Source organism: Dipteris shenzhenensis, chromosome 16 (genome assembly GCF_047967505.1).
Source record: "Dipteris shenzhenensis isolate YYH24624 ecotype China chromosome 16, Dip_SZ_1.0, whole genome shotgun sequence".
NCBI lineage: Eukaryota > Viridiplantae > Streptophyta > Polypodiopsida > Gleicheniales > Dipteridaceae > Dipteris > Dipteris shenzhenensis.
In genome coordinates, this window is record NC_141611.1 from 29296002 (window position 1) to 29318424 (window position 22423).

At 42.6% G+C, this 22423-nt stretch overlaps 1 protein-coding gene across 1 annotated transcript; it reads right to left on the reverse strand.

Annotated features, from left to right (window-relative positions):
* Positions 1–2058: 2058 nt before the first annotated feature.
* LOC147892802 (CBL-interacting protein kinase 23-like) lies at positions 2059–17095 on the reverse strand. The gene is made up of 14 exons (XM_087387495.1): positions 16261–17095; positions 15599–15661; positions 15328–15399; positions 15089–15196; positions 14769–14849; positions 6812–6865; positions 6608–6733; positions 6248–6337; positions 3605–3727; positions 3308–3418; positions 3050–3166; positions 2745–2801; positions 2550–2624; positions 2059–2405 (listed from the first exon to the last, which is right to left on the reverse strand). Exons 1-14 carry the CDS (start codon positions 16429–16431, stop codon positions 2331–2333), a joined length of 1323 nt encoding a protein of 440 aa, XP_087243621.1. The 5' UTR covers positions 16432–17095; the 3' UTR covers positions 2059–2330.
* Positions 17096–22423: the final 5328 nt, after the last annotated feature.

Consider the following 22423-nt stretch of genomic DNA (forward strand, 5'->3'; position numbering starts at 1 on the left):
ACTACAAGAGAGAGTTTAGCATTTGGATGGAAGTTATGGAGTCACTTGATGACATCCAAGCATTAAATGCTACTCTAGAAGAATCCATCACTTTGAAGCAAAATGGTGCATACTATTGCAATACAATAGCAAATGTCAAGAAAATAAAGATAGTTGTAGGAAGGCTAGAGTGAAAAGTAAATTTGAAAATGACCTGAAGTGAGGTACTCGTAAAAGGGCAAGACCTAAACAACCTCAAAACTCGAAATAATTTGCACTCAATCCCCCCCATCACATAACTTTCCCCTTCGTACTCCAATTTTTCAATGAGACATGCTGATTGCATGACTCTTCTTTGCATGCTCCAATTCTTCAAGATATTTGGCAAGTTACAAGAAGCCTTTAAGTGCAGTATGAAATGGGGGAATGACTAATGGTCAATAGATTAAAAATACTTGAAAGCTCAAATTTTTTAGAAGAATAAAAGGCTTATCCCAAAAATAGCCATGGGACATTAAAATCCTCTCTCTCTCTCTCTCTCTTGTTGGAGCAAGTGGTAGATGGTAGATGCCACTATAGTGCAAACAAAGTTTTGGAGACAATTTCACATTGTCTCTTGGACTACCTGAGAATGCAAAGGATAAGGATGGAAGTCCTCCAAATTGTAGGCAACAATCGAAGGATACAACAAGACTACACTTGAAGGATGGTTATGAGCCTAACAGAGGGAGCTCATGCCTTTTCCATTGACCCAAACTCTCCAATCTACAAGATCCAAGACTAGCGAGCTTTCAAGTTAGAGGCATATGATGCAACTTCTCCTTTCCACCTGCACCCTTTACCTTTCATCAAAGTATAGTACATGGGAGATGATGTCCAACATAAATGCCTAGAACATCTAGGTTGCCCGTTGGAGCTTTGTGACGAGAGGCCATCAAGTTCCCCCAATAGCGGCAAGATCTTATCTGTACTCTACTCGCCATTTGGGTGCCCGCAAAAGGCGTTCCTTGGTTGTATAGACTTCCACCCTGGTTGTTAGCCCCTCTTCCAGAGATTCTATAGGCAGTGAGATGGGTTTCCTAGAAACAAGCTGGTTTTTATAGCAACCAATTATGCCTTTCCTCTATTCCCCATAATCAATGCCTTCCTCAGTTTTTTAAAGGATGAATAATTGTTCTTTTCTCTCTTTTTTGGAGGGAGGAAGAGACAAAAAGCCGGGGGGGGGGGGGGGGGGGGGGGTCCATTGAGCCTACGAGTTGCTTGGTTACACGAATATTTTCAATTCAAGCTTTGATAGTGTAGTATAAAGTGGGGTGCTTTTGGTCTTACAGTATTCTCAAAACATGGTTATTTCTCTAATTTTCATGAAAATTTTAGTTCATCAATAAAAATTCATTGCCTCAAACTTGCGTTCACTCTAGACTCTTCTTGGCCAAACCACACAAAAAAACAAGTTCAAAGATGGGTATGATTAGCACATTTGCTCCAAGGGAAGAACAATGTAATGCTCCAAGGTTTTTTTTAATATTGCGAGGGTTGTCAAGTTTGAAGACAATTTGCCTTGATATAGTTTGAGCAAAACAGGACAATCAATTGATGTTCAGCTGTCTATTAAGGACATTCCACCCTGTTGACAAGAGAATAAACAAAGGGACAAGTAGAAAGGATTTTGACAAGGCCAACCAAGCTAGCCATGTTTCAGTCAAACCTCCTTGGACACCTATCAAGAGCATCAAGTGAATTAAGTTTAAAATGATGGGCAATACTCAACTCCCTGAATTACTCAACTATCCCCCAAAGAAGAAAAGGGGAAAAAAGAATTTTAAAAAATTAAAAAGAAAAAGAAGAATAAAAACATTAGATCCTTGGTGTATACATTAAGGGCATATTAGGGCCTGATAATGTTTCTGTAACAAACTTTAACAATTCCTTGAAAGGCTGTGACCTAGAATGTTCTACTACAATCAGGCCATTGAGTGTTCACATTTAAAGTATTTTTAAGAATGTGAAATTATTAAACTCAGCAACAAAGGCCATTCTGTACTATGAGATGCAGCCAGCTTGGCACTAGTATGCTTTGCTCAAGCAAGCCCTGGCACTGAAATCAAAATATTGGCATAGTATTAAACAGTGACAACACACTTTTATAAGTTGTGCATGGCTGTCGGCTATTGGCTTTTGAAACATACTAACCACTCTCCATGCTATTGGTTATTTACAATTAGAGAACTGCATAGCAATACAATTGCCTTGAATCATAAACTTCGCCATCTTACAAAGTAAAAAATGAATAAATACTACATACAAGATAAAGTTAACATAGACATCCAGTTGTGGTATCCATGCTAAGGCTATTTCTTTCCTGCCATATCCACCTCTGATTTCCACACGATATCTTTGATCCCTGTTGATAAGTTATTATAAAACTGCATCCAACGTAGATGGCATCAGAGCTGAGATCCAACAAACTGTTATCTGGCACAAAAATCAACCCATCCTCTACAACACAGTAAAACATCTTATAATGCTGAACTTCCTAAATCACTTTGGGACAGATTAGGATGCTCTACCTTGTGGAACTCTAGAGTGTCCCCACCGGATTTGCGAACCTCCACCATAAAAAGTGATGGGGCTACCTCAAAAACCTGTATATTCAAACAACATTTTCAATAATACACTATTACAAGGCTTTTATGGACTACCTTTCACAGATGCATGTTTGACCTGAAACATCATCGGGTAGCTTAGCATTTAAGAACAAATACCTCAGTTGCTACAGAAAGATGGCCCTTCCTTCCTGTTTTCTCTCCCTGCAATTTCATCTGCAACACGAGCTGTAACATGATCAACTCGAGCACAATCACAGCTGGAAAGTACACTTTAGCAAGGTAAGCCACAAGCAAACAAAACTCTAGCTATAGGATATCAGATTGTTTGAAAAATAAGCCACAAATAACCTGTTCTTGTTGCTACAATAATCTCTCTAAAATAAGAACATACATCCTGCAAAAGTCAACACAATTTTTTACAAGACTGACACATTTCCAGGAGTGGAGAGCCTGCACTCCACCTTGTAATTGTTTTTCTGTACATTGAATCCCATAGGTTTCACTGTTTCTTCAATCTTGGACACAATTTCCTTGGCAGGATGCTTTGATGTAAATCTTGTCTCTCGTTTCACTAAACCCTGCAGCACATAAGGTCAGCCAAAATGTGACCTTCAGCATGAGAAAATAAATTGATGATACAAATCGTTTTGCAGATTTACTCCTAATGGGATTTACATGTGCAGATGCAAGCAGGCGCACACCCCTAGTTGGAAATATACCTGCTGCTTTTCGAATAGGTTCGAGAGGTTAAGCCCTTGTGACATAGAGATCAATTCAAACGCATTCATCACCACTGGTTTCGTTTCTTTCTTCTCAGTAACTAGATGTTCCTGTCATAGTACAAGGATACAAGAGCTTCACTCTGAGCTTCTGAACCCAGTGGGACGTTGCCATAAACAACAATTCCTCAAAAGCTCAACAATGTTTAATGCAAAGAAGGTATGGCATGGCAAATTCCTGTACTTGGGTAGTACAAAGGAGGTTTTGAGCTAGATTTGATTGACAGGAAGAAATACCTCAGAATCATTAAAAACAGCATCAACATCATCAAGGTTGATGTCTTTCTCTTGACGAAATGTGGCTGGTGTATACCCTTTTTTGAACCATTCATTTTCCAAAATCTCAGGGATGGTAATCCGCTGCAGCAGTACTAATCATGATAAGTTCATGATGGCCAATGTTTATTTCAATAAATAGGATACGTTCAAGACGATTGATATACACGTCATTCTCAACAACACAACTGGCTAGAATTCTCCTTTTTCTTCCGTTGACTCTAAAATACATACTTCTATGTTTAACAACGAAGTTCAACACAAAACAAGTACAATTCCATAAAAAACCAAGCCTCAACGTGTTGCATTTTCTTCTTTTAGCCTCCGGTGTTGAGGATGGTGCAAGTACCACAAGGCATTTACGGAGAAACAGCTTAGCAAGACGTCAAGGTTACCGGATGTGCCAGATATCTACCAATGGATACCATGCTGAGGGGGCACAGAAGCCTCTGGCATTTCTGTTTATAAATAGTGGTACACATATTTGCACAATACACCTCACCTTCATGAGTAGCAGTGTGTATGCTTGCAGGATGTAACAAGTATCATCATCTTTATAAGTTGGATTACATCTGCTTGCATTCTATACATGCCATTCATGAAAATCCTGTGAAGTTTCACACTTCTAAGAGAAGATGAGCCATGTTCCCATGTGGGACCAATCTGGGAAATTCGAACTGGTATCACAACACCCAATATGTTCAAGATGTAATCTTTGAAAGGAATTTAATACAAGCATATCATTTCATTACATATCTCTCTCTGCTCATCCCACTTCCACCCCACAGGATCCCCCATCCCCACTGTGTCCGTCTTGCTCCAGCCCACAATTTGGACCTATACCTACCACCTGCTGCATCATTTGACACTGTCACAGATGTGTTTGTTATGCCTTTGGCACGACTGCTGAGACTTATAGCTCGCATTTGGGAGACTCGTGAGCTAAGGCAGACAAGCCTGGCTGCCCAGGCGATTCCAAGAGCACCTGCACATCTAATGGCTTCTACAAAGAAGCCATGGAGTCCTATCCCCAGAAGACCCACGAACTGGCAGAGCACCCCAAGAGACCATAGCAACTCTCCACAACCCCCAATATGCCCATAGACCTCAGCTCAACTATCCTCTACATTTGAACAATCTATTTCGCAACTACACCCCCACCCCTACGCTTTTTTGTAGTCAACAAGCAAGGGGCTCACAAAGACCCCCCAAAGGAAGGCTTCAGTCCACCCTCTCCTCCAAAACAACCCACCCTCCAAATCTATCCAAGAAAGCTCATGAACGATGCAAGGTCGGGAGGAGATAGCTTGAAACCAAGATTGAGGTGGAGAATGGCATCATAAACAACCAAAGTTTTGAAAAAAGAAGGGGCTGACTGGATTCCCACCCAATACTGACTAAACTGTCTATCTATCAAAAAACAGACATGCATATCTTTTGGTACTTAAAAAATAGCAAACAAGGTACACTCTCTGCCTTATTATTGCACATCTGAGGATAGCATACATCCACTTGGCAGACGACACAGAGTGCACAGGTGGAGCCATGACGGCTTAATATTAAATGAGACCTTCAAATATATGCCCAAGCGGATGCCACTTCCACTTTGGTCAGGGAATGTTCTCCATCCTTACACATTCAAATCATTAAAGTTTTTTACCTTCTTCTTGGATATTTTTGTCAAAACAAGTTGATGCCATACATGGAAGAATCAGACTAGTCTATTAGGCTGCAACTTGAATCTAAAAGTTATTTACACAGCCAATCACACTTTCTAGGCTGTTGTTTTGATTGAAGACAGTCTGCATTGTGCTTCACTAGAGATTTGCTGACATTTACCTTTGGAATTATAGAATATTGGAGTACTGAAAGTGCAAGTGATATCTGGCATGTTATCGAGGAAGATTAATTGCAGTTGATTGATATTCACTTCGCTGAGTTTTCAGTAGCACTAGGGTTTCTTAAGACACTTTGTGACAAGGTTTGCTCCTAGCGTCTTTTTTGAGAATCAATCTCCCAGTTTTTGTGTAGATATCATCGTATTATCATACCACTGCCATTCAGAGTTCTATATGTTAAAAACTCTAGACGTCCCAACCAAGCTATGGATATCAATGTACTGCAATCATGGTCACTGAATAAACAAATATACCAAGGGTTGACCTCCTAGTAGGGGGTAGTCCTGGTTTACACCCCATGCTGTGTTGATTTCTTTATTTCAAGACTTCTAAACCCCATATCACTGATGCTTTGTGTTAAGTTGGAAGTTTTTGTTGTTCTAAATTGCAATCTCAATTTGCAACTATCTTAGATTTAAGTTATCTAACTAGATATCACACTTTTGCAAGCACACTCCTGACAAACAGCACAAAACACAAGAGATGTGCCAGACTCATGAAATATGTATTCAAAACCTGCCATTCCTGTCTTCCATGCTCAGACCAGAAGCCAGCCATGCAAAGATGAGAAAATTTACATTACCAACGATTCAATTGCAGAATTGGACAGTTTTAGTTCAGGAGGAAGAAGAAAATCAAATAGTAGCACAGTCCAAAAGCAGTGGAGAGCCCAAGAACAACCATGATTAAAGATATTTTAACTCACAGTTTTAGGGTTGGGGTCTAGTATTCTTAGTATCAATTTGCGTGCACCAGACGAGAACCACGCGGGGCACGTGAAATCAGCTTTATAGATCTGCACATGCACAGGTTCAATAATTGGCCAAAAACAATTTGCTTTATGCCAACCTGTCCGTTGCCCATTCACCAATTTAGAATTTTTGAGTCTGAAGTAGCTAAGACAACATCGGGCCCAAAAACGTGACCAAACAGTCTGAGCATCAACACCCATGGTCATCCAGAGATTGCCTCCATAAAGATTTGCAATATGTCCATCAACATTTAGTGTTAAGCAGAAATAGTCCCAGGATCTCATGCAGCCACATAGTTCTACAGCTCACATTACCTTCTTATACAGAGTCATAAGATTTGACTCATCAAAAGGTAAGTAGCCAGCCATCAAAACATATAAAATGACGCCACAAGACCACAGATCTGCAGTTGCACCACTGTAACCCTTATCATTTATGACCTGGAAGACAGAAACTGAGTAAGGTTTAAACGAATAAAATGTGTCCAATCAAAACAACAGCAACTAACGTGAACTCACCTCAGGAGCCACATAATTTGGGGTTCCACACGTTGTGTGAAGCAGACCATCTTCCTGGAACATAGAGACAAAGGAAAACTGATATTAGAACCGCATAGTTGTTTGAGGAATAACATGCACATATAGAACCATTATCATAGATACTACATTGGAAGAACAGCTGCCCCTCATAAGACAAATTAGGAGACCTAAATAGACATAAAACAAGGAAAACAAAAAAAAAAAGAACATTCTAGAATGTTGTGAAGCCATGCAAATTATTCCATCAAATTTGAGACGACTCCCTCTCCGAGCCAACCACCAAGATCATCTTCACCGAACCGAAGACTAGGAGCTAAACTACATTTCTGTCACAAGTAAGGTCTACGGCCTGACTCTAGCTCAGTAGACATCAGCATCCCATACCACAGACAACGCCTCTACAAGGGAGGCATTTGACTAGCTTGCCAACCATTAGAGCATTTGACTTGCCACCCAACCATTAGAGGTCTTCCAGATCACCCCCAAGCACACAAAAGTCACAAGTAAGGTCTACGGCCTGACTCTAGCCCAGTAGACATCAGCATCCCATACCACAGACAACGCCTCTACAAGGGAGGCATTTGACTAGCTTGCCAGCCTGCCATGCATATGGCCAAGATCCACAATCCAAATACTGATCTATAAATCCCCATGGCCCAAGCCCTCGTGCCAATATATAGCCAAGGCCATGGCTACATATATTGTAAACAGCTCTTTACCTTTTAGACCTCTAAACCAGATAGTATTCTTTAACCTTAGCCCTAGGCCTTCCACCCTAGGCTAATAGCCTCGGCCTCTAGGGTCCCTCCTAACCCTAGTACTAACTATTGGCGACCCATGGTTAGTCGGGGATGTAAACTTCCCCCCTTTAAGGTATTATGTTCTTGTAAATGGAGTAGGGAAAACCTCTCTCTTCCAACTAGTACTTCTCTACCTTCTGATTTGCCTTTGGTCTCCCCCCCCCCCCCCCCAAAAAAAAAGGCCAAAGTCAACCCCAATACTCTAACTTAGCCTACTTGTTCTTCTTAGAATTTTTGAAGGGGTTCAAAGCCAATAGTGACACTTAAAAATATCAGAGTTCATGTTATAGGATTTTTTATACATTCATCCGCTTCAACTATGACTAGCTAGGTTTCCACTATAGCCTCCATAAACAAGGCTTTAGTCATAACATGTATTCATGCCGCCATTCCCTTATCCATTTTGGTTCCACTATCTTTTATTTTAATTGAGTGTAGTGATACTGAAAGCATGGTTGTTAAGACACTCGTATCTTATGATACAACACTTAAGACATGTGTCTTACCTTAAGACACGTGTCTTACCTTAAGACACCTTTAGACACTCTTGTTTTGTTTTTTTTGTGTGGGTGGGGTGTAACAACAAACATTGAGTTTGACTTAACCATGCTATCATTGATGGCGACTTTGGATCCAGCAGTGGCAATGACCTCGCAGATTCGGATTAGGATGAATCTTGAGAGTCAAAAGTTTCCTATTATATGTATCGAGATGTAGATTTCATTCATGTCACATGTGACTGACTAACTGTTGTCATGATATTTACGTTTATTGATCTATGATGATTGGTATATAATCTATGTAGCCCTCTAAAGCTCTTGTTAAGTTGTTTATCTAGATTTTTTAAAATCAAGGTTCAATTGTCAGTTTAAACCTTTAAAGTTGTAATATTCACATGTTCCACATCATCCACAATTCAATAAATATCTCAACAAGCACATGAAACGAATTTGGATATGTCGCACATACTCCCCTACTCCCCTTTGCGGATTCACAAAAAAAGGCCAAAATTATAGGTTCTATAAAAATTGAAAGGGCTAATGAGCGTCAATAAATGTCGTTCCTTCCTTCCTTAGAAAATCTCAAGGGTCTTGAGAAAGGTTTTAGTGAAAGCTCTCCTTATGCATGCTTACATAATATTTACCATAACGGTGTCGGTACATAAAAGGGGAAAAGCTCTCTGAATGGAATCCAGTGAGAGTTTCAACCCTAGGAGGGGGCATCGGTGTGTGAGGCTGCAATGGTGGCTGAAACCCTATGATAGGGCACTGGCGGCTGGCAACATGTTCAACCCGTTGAAGTCTCTTGACTATAGCCTTGCAGAGCGAACAAGTGCCATGGTCACTCCTATGGGTCGGGCATCTGGTCTAATAAGCATGGAAGTAAGGTCCCCTAGCGTGATCTGTGCCTTAGTGCGCCGCCAACCCCTAGCGTGTCGCTGACTCCAGCTCAAGTTCCTGCAATGGCTGCCTCCGTGAGTCCTGTTGGTCAATGAGTCTAGATGTGTGTCATGATCTCCCCTACATGCCTTGAGCAACTGCTCCCTTTGTTGTACGGCCTCATGAATGAAGGCTGCCAAGCATCTCTCGTCTGGGTAGGATAGGAGACTAGGTAGGGAGCCAAAGCCATCTCTGAAAAGGCAATGGTATCGACCTCTGATCTCGTAGTACATCCGCCACCTGAAAGCGAAATGCTCCTCTGACTCGATCTCCCGAGAATCGCACAAGGTAGAGATGCGTCCCTCTCGGGATATACCCTCTCCTCCACCACTCCCTATATGGAGGTGGTGTGATGAGACCAGGAACTGTCCAATCGAAATCCTCATGGTGGATCCAAGTGTATCCTGGTGGGTCGATAAAGCCCTCCTCTGAATTCTGTAAGCAGTGGTCTCTGTAGAAGTTGAGCTTCACAGGGAGATGACGGGGTACCAACAAAGTCATGAATGTGTGTAGCTATAGGAGATCCTCTCAGATAACCTGGTTCACCTCGTGATATGTGAGCAAGATAGAAGGCTCTCAAACCATCTACAAGTATGTGCCATACCAACACCTCTTCCCTCCTCTACTGCTAGTGTCATGGAGGAGTACAAAGCCAACCAAGGAAGCCTACGTCGCCCTGTGGTGCAAAATGATCCATACTATCGAATGCGAAAGAGATATGTGATCACCTGGAATGCTACATTGCGCTAGAGCAGGGATGCCCCGAACTCAGCCAAAACTATTTCATGTGGAACAAAAGGCTTACTGATGGATCATCCGTGAAAGCATGAGAACCTGAAGCCTCACAACACGAGCCCACTCCGTCTCTCATAGATCATGCCTCGAACAAGGGCTGCCATACAGAGTCGACCAAAGAGTTGAGGAAAGACTTGGTCTGAGGGTCCTGGAAGTGAGAGTGAAAGCATGGTCGCTCAAGTTTGGCAAGCGCAACGTGACCCCTGCTAGTCGAGCCTGTAGTGCTTGTCACATTGTAAAGATCGGGCCGGAGAACAGGACCCCTAGGTATGTGTAGGATGCAACTACCTCCATAGGTAACCCATCCAAGGTAAAATGCTATCTGTGCATGGCTGCCCGAGATGTGTTGAAGATCATGACCTTAGTCTTAACAAGGTTGACCTTCAAGTCATGTGCCTCACCAGAAGAATGTAGTGCATCTAGGTGTCGCTGAAGTCCCTCGGCTAAAGAAGATAGCAAGGATCGCATCATCTACGTATATAAGTATCCGAAGCAAGGATCCAACTAGAGAGCAACTAGTCCCTCCTAAAGGTCCCGATGAACGTCTCAAGCTCATCTATGTAGAGGCCAAACAAGGTCGGTGATAAAGGACAACCCTGTGGTGACCCCAACAGTGCTGTCTCCTCTGTCCACCCTGCACCCTACCTAAGACTCTCTCATCAAGTGCCAAGACTACCTACATGATCTCCTGATCGTATCCCAACTCCTATAGGCATCTCATGAGTTGGCACTGTATCAAACAATGCACCCTCTGTCTCCATGCCCTAGCCTCCTCGATGATCCCCCTGAGTCTAAGTATATGGTCCATGGTCCCATGATCTACCGAGAAGCCTACCTGCCCTATGGCTATGAATCCTCGAAGCTCTGCAACTAAGCTAACCTCTGCGTTGAGTACTAACACGTAGATCTTGGACATAACATGTCCAATCATAATGGTCCTGTAGTTTTCAAGACTTATGGGATCTCCTGCCTTGTGTATGGGTGTTATGGTGTTAAGGGTCCAGGTGGGTGGAAAGCCTATGCAAATTGCTTCATCGAAGAGCTTTTCTAAGATCGGTGTATATCCCATATGCAATAAATTTAGTCTCATGATCCTTTGCTCGGCCATTGTGAAGCTTTCGAGCTCTGTGCTTGACACCACCGACTGTGAAAAGCATGCATGAAGTGGGGCGTGGTACATGTGAGGCCAAGTGCTAGTTGGTTAGGGACATTGTACAATGTGCGTGTGTAGGGGGGGGGGGGGGGGGGGAGAGAGAGAGAGACGATGTTGAGGAAGGGAGAAAGATAGGAAGAAAATCTCTTAAAGTCTATGAAAGACCAAAGGGTCTATGAGACATAAAACACCAAATACAATGAGAAAGAACATGAATGGGTGGAGCCACTAAGTGGGCATCAACACCCAAGGCGAATACTGATATATGAAATCCATAGGAAAACAAGGTGAAAATTTCACTAGGCTTGCCAAAGGAGATGTGACAACCTCACCCTTAGATTAGTACAACCCTTAAATCCCCTCTCACATTATCCTTCCATGATAGCATTCATTTAAGGCCGTTGCACAATCCCCATAGATAGAGAAGGCAAAACAAAAGCTTAGGCACTTGCCTTTGGCATGCCAAAGATAGATATACAAGGTGGTATCACTGTGGCTATCCTTTGTATGTTGTCTGAGGGACTCGATCCATCGAGCGGCTGAGAATGGATAGGAGGATCTTAATGAATAGAGCCTCACATGGTGATCGGCACCGCAAAGGGATAAAACCATGATAAAGCTTTGATACTGATCAACTTGCCTCCGTTGTGGTCTCCTCGTAGTAGTATTCCGCCGAACAAGTGCCACTGTGACCCCTATCCGATGTATCCTTAGGCAACAAACATGTAGGGGCCTCATCTGTGTATCAACGTGATGGTGAGTCTATTGTGTCTCTCGCTTTTGGTCCCATACTACCTCCCTAGGGATGCTGGCTCATGCTACCTGACTGAAAAAAAACAGTTATCACCCTTTGACAGGGCTCTGGCTGCGCCTTAGAATCTCATCTTTGAATCTTGAGGAACTGTTCTCTGTGTCGTATGGCCTCGTGAAGGAAAATTGCTACTCGTCTTCGATTTGGATGGACGAGGAGTCCGAATCCATCTCTAGAAAGACAATGGTGGTAGCCTCAGATCTCATTTGTACACAAGACATCTGAAGGCAAGGTGCTCCTCAGATTTAGCCTCCTATAAGTCACATAAAGTGCAAATGCGACCCCCCCACATGTGCCGTCAACCCGTCCAGTCTCATGGATAATTGGAGAGAGGAAACACGAAACTGGCCTGATCAAGATCCTCAAGGAGTGGGGGAGGTGGATCCGTGTGTATCCCAATGGGACAATAAAGCCCTACTCTCAAATATGCAGGTAGTGCTCTCTATAAAAGCGCTTCACAAGCAGCTCGCTAGGATGCTAAGCAGGTTTATTAGTGTAGCTATACAAGATACACTTGAGTGACCTGGTATGCCTCGTGATAAGCGAGAGAAAAAATGGGGGCCTCGAGACTATACTGAAAAGATTGCAGTTTGTCCATGTGAGTCCAAGAGTCACATATACCTAGATGAGTCTTACAACATGCCCAAACTCATCCTCTAGAAACACAACATAGTGTAGTTTCAATCTCATGATAATCACTCATAAGGTTGAAAACCATAAGCTCCATCACACATAGCAGGGACTAGCTACTATGACATGTGCACTGACATCATCAGCGCCCAACAATGAGTGTAGACAATAGTATAAACATATGCTCTCACACATACAAATCCGAACACCCACACATACTTGAGCATCCATTTATACAAAGTCTTCATATTGAGTTTTTGTTGGCGCTCCGGAGGTGAAGGGTAGACTCAGTCATGACGAAGGCTAGCACTAAAGGAGAAGGGTAATCAAAAGGTAGTCCAAAATCTCTTCATTCAAGCTACAACTTCTTGTGAAGACTACACGATTTCATTTTAGGCTCTCCCAGACGAGCATCTAAATCTAGCTGAGAGGGCATGTGAAGTCCAAGACTCACAAACTATCTCCATGCAGACACACCTGATGACTCTTAGCTACTAAGTCATGGATGTGTATAAGGTCAGCCATGGTAACCTATGTCAACTCAAGGTCTAGAACCAAGATCTCTAACTAGATGGAGGTATGTGATCACCTGAAATGCTGCGTCAAGCTGAAGTGCAGCAATCCCGAACTCATCCAAGGTGATCTGGTGTACAACTAAAGGCAAACTGCAAACCATCTGTGCCAGTAAGAGAACTAAAGCCTCTCCACCCGAGCCCAATCGACCTAATAGGTCAAGGTACTGGCATGTGCTGCCATATATATTGCCCAGTGGGCTAGGCAGATCATATAGTAAGAAGAACATTTGGTTCAAGAATCTTGAAAATGAGAGTGAAAGCACTAGCACTCAGCCTTGGCAAGCATGGCATGCCCGTTGCTCAGTCAAACCTGCATTACTGGTCTCATAGTGAAGATCGGGCCAGAGAAAAGCTCTCCCAAGTATGTGTAAGGGAACAGTCTCTACAGAAAACACATAGAAAGTGGACTACTCTCTATGTGTGATTGCTTGGATATGTTGAAGATCATAACCCTGGTTTTCCCAACATGAACCTTCAAATCATGTGTCTCACAGAAGGTAAGAAGTGCATCTAGATGTCGCCGGAGACCCTCAGCTGAAGAAGAGAGTAAGAGCACATTGTCTATGTAGAGAAGAATTTGAACCGAGGAGCTAGTGAGAGGTGAGTCTAGCCCTCCTAGTGTCTTAATGAAAGTCTCAAGCTCATCGATGTAGAGGTCAAACAACGTTCATGACAAAGGACAAACATGTTCGACCCCGATCATACTCCTGACCGGTCTCCTTTGTCCATCCTTTCACCATTGAAACCCTGCTTGAAACCCTGAAACCTCTCATGCAGTGCTAGGACTGCCCAGATAATCTCCTAACCGTATCCCAAATCCTGCAGATGTCTACTAGGTGGGTCCGTAACATTGTGTCAAAAGGCTTGCAAAAATCCACAAAGCAATAATAAACCATCTCTCTCCGTGCCTTGGCCTCCTCAATGACACCTCGAAGTGTGACTAGAGTCACATGATCAATGTGAAATCTTGGCTGTCCAACAGCCTTGAGTCCCTCGTGCTCTGCAAACTGACAACTTGCATGTCAAGTACGAGCCATAGACCTTGGACATGACCTGCAGGTCAAGCTCACTGTCAGCAAACCCCCTCTTTGCTTTAGTGGCACTGCTTGCACGTACAAACTGGTGGTAGGCTAGGCCCCATCTACAAGCAAATGGCACAATTGAGTGGGGAGCGAATGCCCTCCCTTCTACTCAGAAGAACGATTTAAGGGAAGGGAAGAGGGATGGAGGGTGGGTGTATGTGTTGTGGGGTTTGTTTTTTTTTTTGGGGGGGGGGGAGCCTTGAAAGACCCAATCCTTGTGTTGATGAAGGACAGCGAGGAGCCTTGAATGCTCCCTGCTTAAGCCATTCTTGCTACAAACCCCCTGCAAGCGAAGGTTGAAGGCCCTCTGTTGCACGTGGTGAGCTGACGTGAGGGCTGTGACAGAACCGCCCAGGTCCTGCGCGGGTGATGGGGGAGGAGCCCTCCCTCCCAGATTGGAAAGGACAAAGGGTAGGGCTATAGCGTCACTCAAGCAAAACCAGATGCTAGTCCCCTCCCCTCGTACTGCCATTTTTCCCTCTATTCCACAACACCCACTAGCATTTCTAGGGCTACCCCACACTGTCACCTTACTTTTCCCCTTTCTTAGAGGCAGCAACCAGTGGCATTCACTTCAAAATCAAAATCGTCAGCCAAGAGAACAACTAAGCAAATAGATAGCATCACCTCCACAACCAAAATGAATCTTACCCGAACTTGTTGTGGTAAAGCACTCAATCCAAAATCAGAAATCTTGAGGTTTCCATGAGCATCCAGCAGCAAGTTTTCTGGCTGTTAGCAAAGGCAGAGATATCAGTGTCACACCCACAACGTCCTCCACTCATCCGTACTTATTTGTTAGAAGTTTAAACTCTATAATCCTGAGAGCTGAATTGGAAGGATCACAAACAGTAGAATCGGGAAGAGGAAATTCCACATTCTTGGGACAAAATCAAAACGTACTGGTACATCAAAATACAAAAATATTAAAATGAACCTTAACATGCAGCCCTACTGTGAAAACCACAAACCTTTAGGTCTCTATGGTAAACTCCCCTACTGTGGCAGAAGTCTACAGCATTTATAAGCTGATGAAAATACCTCCTTGCTTCATCTTCTTTGAGTTTACCTTGATGGACCTGGAAATGATATGAGTCGAGCATTAAGACTACTTGATCATTGCCTCAGCTAAATTTTGCATGCCTGCTATAGATAGATTGCAAAGCATATGGTCAATCAGCAGTGTATAGGGGTTCAAAGGTTTAATTACAATTTTGTCAAATAGCTCGCCTCCAGTCACAAATTCTAGCACAATATATATCTTTGATTTGCTAGCCATTACCTGGAAAGACAGAAAGGGACAGTTAGAAAAAACAAAGCGATGCAATTGACAGTAGGAGCCATAAAGACTGAACGACAGCACAATTTAACGTGAACCAGTCCCCACCTAAGAATAGTTGAAGGACGCAGAACTTGAAATTCACAGTAATACTATAAAACTACTGCACAAGAACTCGACTTGTTTGAAGAAAGCAACCTACCTCATGCAACTGCACCACATTTGGATGTCTAATGAGCTTCATTGTCGAAATCTCTCGTTTGATCTGTCGACAGGTATAGCCCTTCTAGTTATTACTCAAACAAAATCTCATCATCAATATGCAAACTCAAACGCCTGAAGGTTTTTGCTATTTCCAACCCAAGGGCTGCGTGTGCTCAAATTGCAAAAGAACTCGAATGCACTGAGTAATACCCTTTTGCAAACTGCCTTCCCTTCCTACATTTTCGTTTCATCCATATGCCCCAATCCTCATTGTTTCAGTGAGGGTTTAAAAAACCGATATTTAAAAAAGGACAACTTTGCTGTCCCAAGTAAGTTTAGCACAGTCAGGAGCAATCCAAGTGCGATTCTGGAGATTAAGGGTTATATACGTATACTCGGCCTCCTAGAAGGACGAAATCGGCCGAAAGTTTAAAGAGCGCAGTTATTTCTTCTAGCAACGACAAACAATTGTCTTTCCTGGTTTGGATCAATTAAATAGCACACGGTTACGCCCAATTCGACAGCACAATTCCTGCGGCACGTTGCGTCCGTGTCTTGAACTGGACTTTCTCCGGCGGAATCAACTAGACGAGCTAACCGAGTCCTACTGCTAAAAATGCAGGTCTCTGAAAACGGACGAATGGTAAGCAGCCAGAGTACCTGCTCGACCATCTTGTGCTTCAGGATCTTGTCCTTGTCTAGTATCTTGATAGCCACACTCTCATTCGTCTCCATGTTCTTGGCGAACTTGACCTTGGCAAAGGTACCCTCTCCGAGAGTACGGCCAAGCTCATACTTGCCGACTCGGGTACGCACGCTCTGAATGCTCATCGTGAACAAAGGTGGTGAAGCGTCTGTCGAAGCGTTGGATAAGCAAAAAGGCCAAGACAACAGATCACCTGACGGCACTACAGAGGTTCCTCGACTTCATCTTAGCGACGATCAATAAAGAAGCAGCCTGCCTGTTGCCAGGAAGTGGCAGAAATCCGCAGTTGTCTTCGATTCTCGCAAAAGCGCGAAGACGTCCGGAGTGCTGTGAGCTCGATACGGTATCAAAAAAAACCTGCAGTCCAACCAGCGAAGCAAGACAGGCAAATCTCTACCTTTCTTGCCCGATACCCTACAAATTCTCGTCGGCAATCGACCGACGGACGTTGCTGAATCTGTCAACAGAATCGACGTACTTAGCCGAGAGTTTGACTACGTTCTCCGCGCATGCCGTCTCGATATGAGCACGATCCATGCGGAAGCTACGTTAGCCGCGTTTTTGGCTCCATTACGGCTCGATTTCAGGCAGAATGGATGCGAGATTGTCCTCGGATTCTTCTACCGATGCAAGAGAAGGAAGCTGCTGATAAATTTACGTATTGCGGCTCAGATTTCGGCCACGATTGGAGGTGGATTTTGGTTTGTGCAAGCTCCTTGGCTATGGCGGATGCAGGCTCGGCACTATCGAGCCTCAGGCTCGACACTCCCGAGCCTCAGGCTCGGTATTTAGGCTCGGTGTGCTGGGACCCTTCGCACCAGAACTTCCGGTATATGTCCTAATTGCCCCTTCGTATGTACTACCGCACGTTTCCCCACTGCACCCAGATGCTCACCACCACCACCGACATCTCGCAAGTCCGATGCAGCGGCCACATGAATCCCTGAGGCTCCGAGGTGTTCGATTGGCCTCCGGTGCCCGCCCCTCCCTCACGTACACGGACACCGCCACCACCACTGCACCTTCGGCAATGGTTTCCCAACTTTTTGATACTCGATCAAGCCCCCTTTGGGAGGATGGTCGGCAGTCGTGCCACGTTCAGACGGACGGGTGCTTGGGCAAGGCGAGAAGGGGTGTCCAACAAAGATATCATTAAGTGTGTCAAATCAGCTCACCACGCATCATCCCCACGCCCCTTTTGTATCATGGCCACCACCTAAGATACCAACCTAAAATACCAAAAGGGAACAAAAAGAAGCCTACAAGAGACTCAAAGAAAGATGATTCCAATCACGATCGTGTGCTAGTCTCACATTAACAAACTATTGGATCCTTTTCTAGACCCAAAGCATAAAGTATATTCTATACTTCCTCGACATACGAGGAGGGAGAAAACCTACAAAGCCATAAACTCTTACCATTAGTGACCTTGGGCAACTCCATTCAATGATTCCAATCGATGCATGTGGAATGACAACTCAATAGAGATAAGGTTAGCCATCTAGATTATCGACAACGATTGCATCACGCCCTCCAAATTGCACAAGATAAGAATCTCAACCTATTCACCATTACTTATCACAAGCTCAGATATATTTGGCTCCTAGATCTTCCAAAAATCGCAACTCAACAAGTGTAACTCTGAATCAAGCATCATTTGTCATAATAGAGAGAGAATATTCTAAAGAAGATTCACTGCAATCAAAACAATTGTTTCAAGTTATCAAGAAACATAATGAATGAAACATTTTTCCAAAAATCATTGCATGAACCAATGTGTATACCTTTGTAATTTTTGTGAGTACACAATGTATTTTTGCATTGAACTAGCAACAGCCACTTCTTCCATTCTTCTCCTTAATGTGAGCGGGAGATAGACCTCCACATCTTCAACTTTGGTTGTAGCCTGCGCTACTACAATATCTCCAACGATTTCTTGGACTGCCATTTCCTTATTGGAAACTTATCCAATCTAACATTGCTTGAGTAGGTTCTGAAATTCATCATTTGTTAACTCTCGAATGAATCACCTACAATGTTTACGAATTGGACTCCTATTAGCATGGATTTTGCAGGCCATGTCTTTAATTTGGTGTTGTGGAATCCCTCCCTCTTTTATTGTCTCTCACTGCTACAAGTCTGACTGGATGACATTCTCTTTTTGTTTGCCTTGCCCTATGATTGCCTACAGCTATTACTTGCATAGAGATGATATGAAAAACATTGCATAACATAAAATTTTGGACTTCATTGCCTAGATGCATGTTCTACTTGAATGTCAATGTGTCCATCGTGTTCAATTAGGGCAACTATTGGAAGGTCTGCTTCCACATGATTGTGAATGCTTGAATGTATCGATCTTAAGCACATAAAAGAAAAGCATGAAGTGACACCATTGGGAGTCATGATGAGAAATGATTCATCAACCTTACATAGACACCACCCTCCTTTCCCTTGAGTTAGTTATAAATTTTGTCTTTTTCCCAATTTGGGGAACCTATATACACCATGCTTGCATCATAAAGCTGAACATTATATAACGTGACTTGGATGTTGTTTGGCTAGGTACTGTGACATGAAGTTGGTGGTAATAAACTTCACGTACCTCTTCACTTCCTGCTGCTTTCGAACTGAGTGATAGAGATAGTTATCACTGGGAAAGGGACATTAAAAAGAAGCTTTTATACCAAGAGACCACACCATACTTTCCTCCCTTAGATGAGAATGAAGATGATAACATCCCAAGTGATGTTGTACTCAAGCATAGGGAGAAGGAAAGGATCAGCAGAGGCCATAATCTCAGCAAGCTGGCCTGTGCCAAAGAGAAGAGCGATACGTTGTTGAAAGAAGATCTTGTAGCTCAACATGACATGAACTGATATATATCGAGGAGTTTGAAGGGGCTGATTGAGTCGAATGGCTAGGTTCCGAGGAAACATTGCACCTCCTTGATAGACACTTTACACTTAGCTCAAAACACTTTCCAAAAGGAGGGAGCGAAAGCTCCAAGACTACTCATAGAGAGAGAATGAACTAGAGAGAGATGGACTCAAGAGTCTACATAAGAGAATATCTACAAGAGGGAGAGAAGGCTCATGGAAGAGGCTTGAGGAGACTAGGGCTACAACAACATGAGGCCTAATGGTGGAAGAGATGATGAACAAGGGAGAGGAGGGCTCCTTTTATAGAGATTTTTTCACCCTCCTTCACCCATTTACAATTGTTGCCTGTAGATTCTTTTCCCCATCAACCACATAAGCCCGTATGTCACCATCCATGTCCTTTTTGGCTACTCTTGCCATGTGTCCCATCAAAAGATGCTCAAGACTCTTAAAATATTGAGAAAGTCAAGAGTCTCCCCAGATGGAGCCCATAGGGACCCTCTCTTTTCCATATGTCCACATCCTCCTTATTCCACATGGGAATTCTAGAAGGATTCCTCTTGACTCCACACTCCTCCACATGCCTTCCACATGCTTGGCATGTGGCCTCTCTTATATTATTGGAACACATGGACATGAGCCCACCTCTTTATATGACTCACTCTTCCTATTTTCTAAAAACTCCATAATATCCCATACACAAATAACTCTCACCCCATACCAAGGTATTTATAATTCACACCTATGGTCTTTACAATGATCCATTCCACTCATCCTCTCAATCCCATACAATATCTTAGAAAATAGAAATAAGTGAGAGCTGCTAGGCTATCACTTGATACTCAAACTCTTATCAAATATAGAAGAAAACAATACCAATGCCAAATAAAATATCAATTTTTGGCATCACAGTACATAAAGCGTGAATCACAAGACTAGATTGAGATACGTTAGGCCAAGAGTTGGACTCCTTGGTGAAAAATTGTGTGTCCCAACAATTTGAAAAATATAGCATGAATCAAGTAAAATTGATGTGATGCTTAAAGAGAGGGGAGGATAAGGTTATCATTATAGTAATTTTAGGAAAACTTTCTTTAACCAAAAATCAATTTACGAAGTACCAAACAATCGCACATCTCTCTCTCTCTCTCTCTCCCTCCCTCTCTCTCTCTCTCTCTCTCTCTCTCTCTCTCCTTCCTACGAAGTTAAAAAAACTTTATCACGTATTGTATAAGCCATCCTTCCCCACCAAGTTTTGTAAAACCCATGTGGGTCTTGGTGGTTGAGGCTCTGGTTCGTGTCATCATGTATGTGTGTTTCATTTCTATGCTTGGGATCAATTAAAATGAGTCAGAATTGGCTCCAAGTAAACAATACCCAATCTCTCTCTCTCTCTCTCTCTCTCTCTCTCTCTCTGTGCATCTCTGCATTGGTAGTTTGCTACAAAGAGCAATGCATGGGTGGACCACTAGTGTTATGATGGTAAAAAAGGAATATCATCATAGATTTCTCCCAAGCTCTCATTCTACAAGCCTCTTGAACTTGGATCTTTGGTTCCCATGCATTGCTCTAGATAGCAAGATCCCAATGCTAATATTAAGAGAGAGAGAGAGAGAGAGAGTGTCATATTTGACATAAAGCTTGTCGATGCCGCCTATGGACAACAATGCATATGAGACTTAGACTAGAACTGTTTGCTATTGCATTTCTACCTACAATTGGTGCACATAATTTGTTTACTTATTTTGTGTAGAAGTTGCTATCAAAGGGCAATTCTTAATGTACTTCATTAACAATTCATTAGGGTTCCCTATACATTCTACATGCATGCATGTATGAAAGGGCTTCTAAAAAGCAATTCATTGAATGAAATGTGGTTGTAGATTTTAGAAACTAAATCCATTCAAATAAATACTACATGGAGAACAAAAGTTTGTTTTAATGGCCTTGCACATGCCTATGTATGGCATGAGTATGTGTTAAAAATAAATTGGATGATCAAGAAATGCTTGAATGGAATATAGAAATCATCTAAATTATATTTCTTGATGAATCATTTGCAAAAATTGAAAGAGTCAATCATACACGTAGACACAATGCAAGCTTCAATCATACATGGTGACACGATGCAAGTATCGATAAGATTTGATGAATAGACTTTGTATTTAATGGTTTGATTCTATGGGTTGCATGATGGGGATGGACTTTTGGATCCCTTTATATACCCAAATCATAAATAATACTCTCTCCTAATTGGTTTTCCTCTTAACATATGAGGAGGAAGAAAACCCACAAAGCCATAGACTCTAACCATTAGTGAGCCTTGGGGAATGGCAATCCATTCACTTATTCCAATTGATGAATGCGTTGGGTTGGGGCATGACAACTCAACAGAGATAGGGTCATCATATTTAGGTTTGTGCCATCTAGGCTATTAACAACAATTGCATCGTGCCCTTCAACTTGCGCAAGGTAAGAATGTCAACCTCTCACCATTACTTATCAGAGCTCGCATACACAATCAAGCATAGTGTGTCATAATAGAGAGAATATTTTAAAGAAGATTCACGTGCAATCAAAACAACTGTTTTTGCTTTTTCTTTTCAAAGCAATTGATTGACATTATATGATGAATGAAACATTATTTCAAAAATCATTGCACTGACTAGTGCATTTACCTTTGTAATTTTTGCGAGTGCACAATATATTTTTTGCATTGAGCTAGCAACATCCACTTCTTCTTCTTCTTTCTTCTACTTGAAAACCAAATTTTAGGGTAAGCTGATTACTTGTTTCTACAAGTAGTATCAGTTTCTATAATCTACAAATACATGAACCTTTTTTTTAAAGCCTTTCATACATGTATGTTGAATGTATAGGGAACCATAATGAGCTATTGATGACATAGATTAAGAATTGCCCTTTGATAGCAAATATCTACACAAATCAGTAAACAAATTATGGGCACAAAGTGAAGGTAGAAATGCATAGCAAGCAGTCCTAATCCAAGTCTCATATCCCTTGTTATTCAACAATAGGTAGCATTGACAAACTTCATATCTAAATATGGCTTACTCTCTCTCTCTCTCTCTCTCTCTCTCTCTCTCTCTCTCTCTCTCTCTCTCTCTCTCCCCCCTCCCTCCCTCCCTCCCTCCCTCCTCCCTCCCTCTCTCTCTCTCTCTCTCTCTCTCTATATATATATATATATATATCCCCCCCCCCCTCTCTCTCTCTC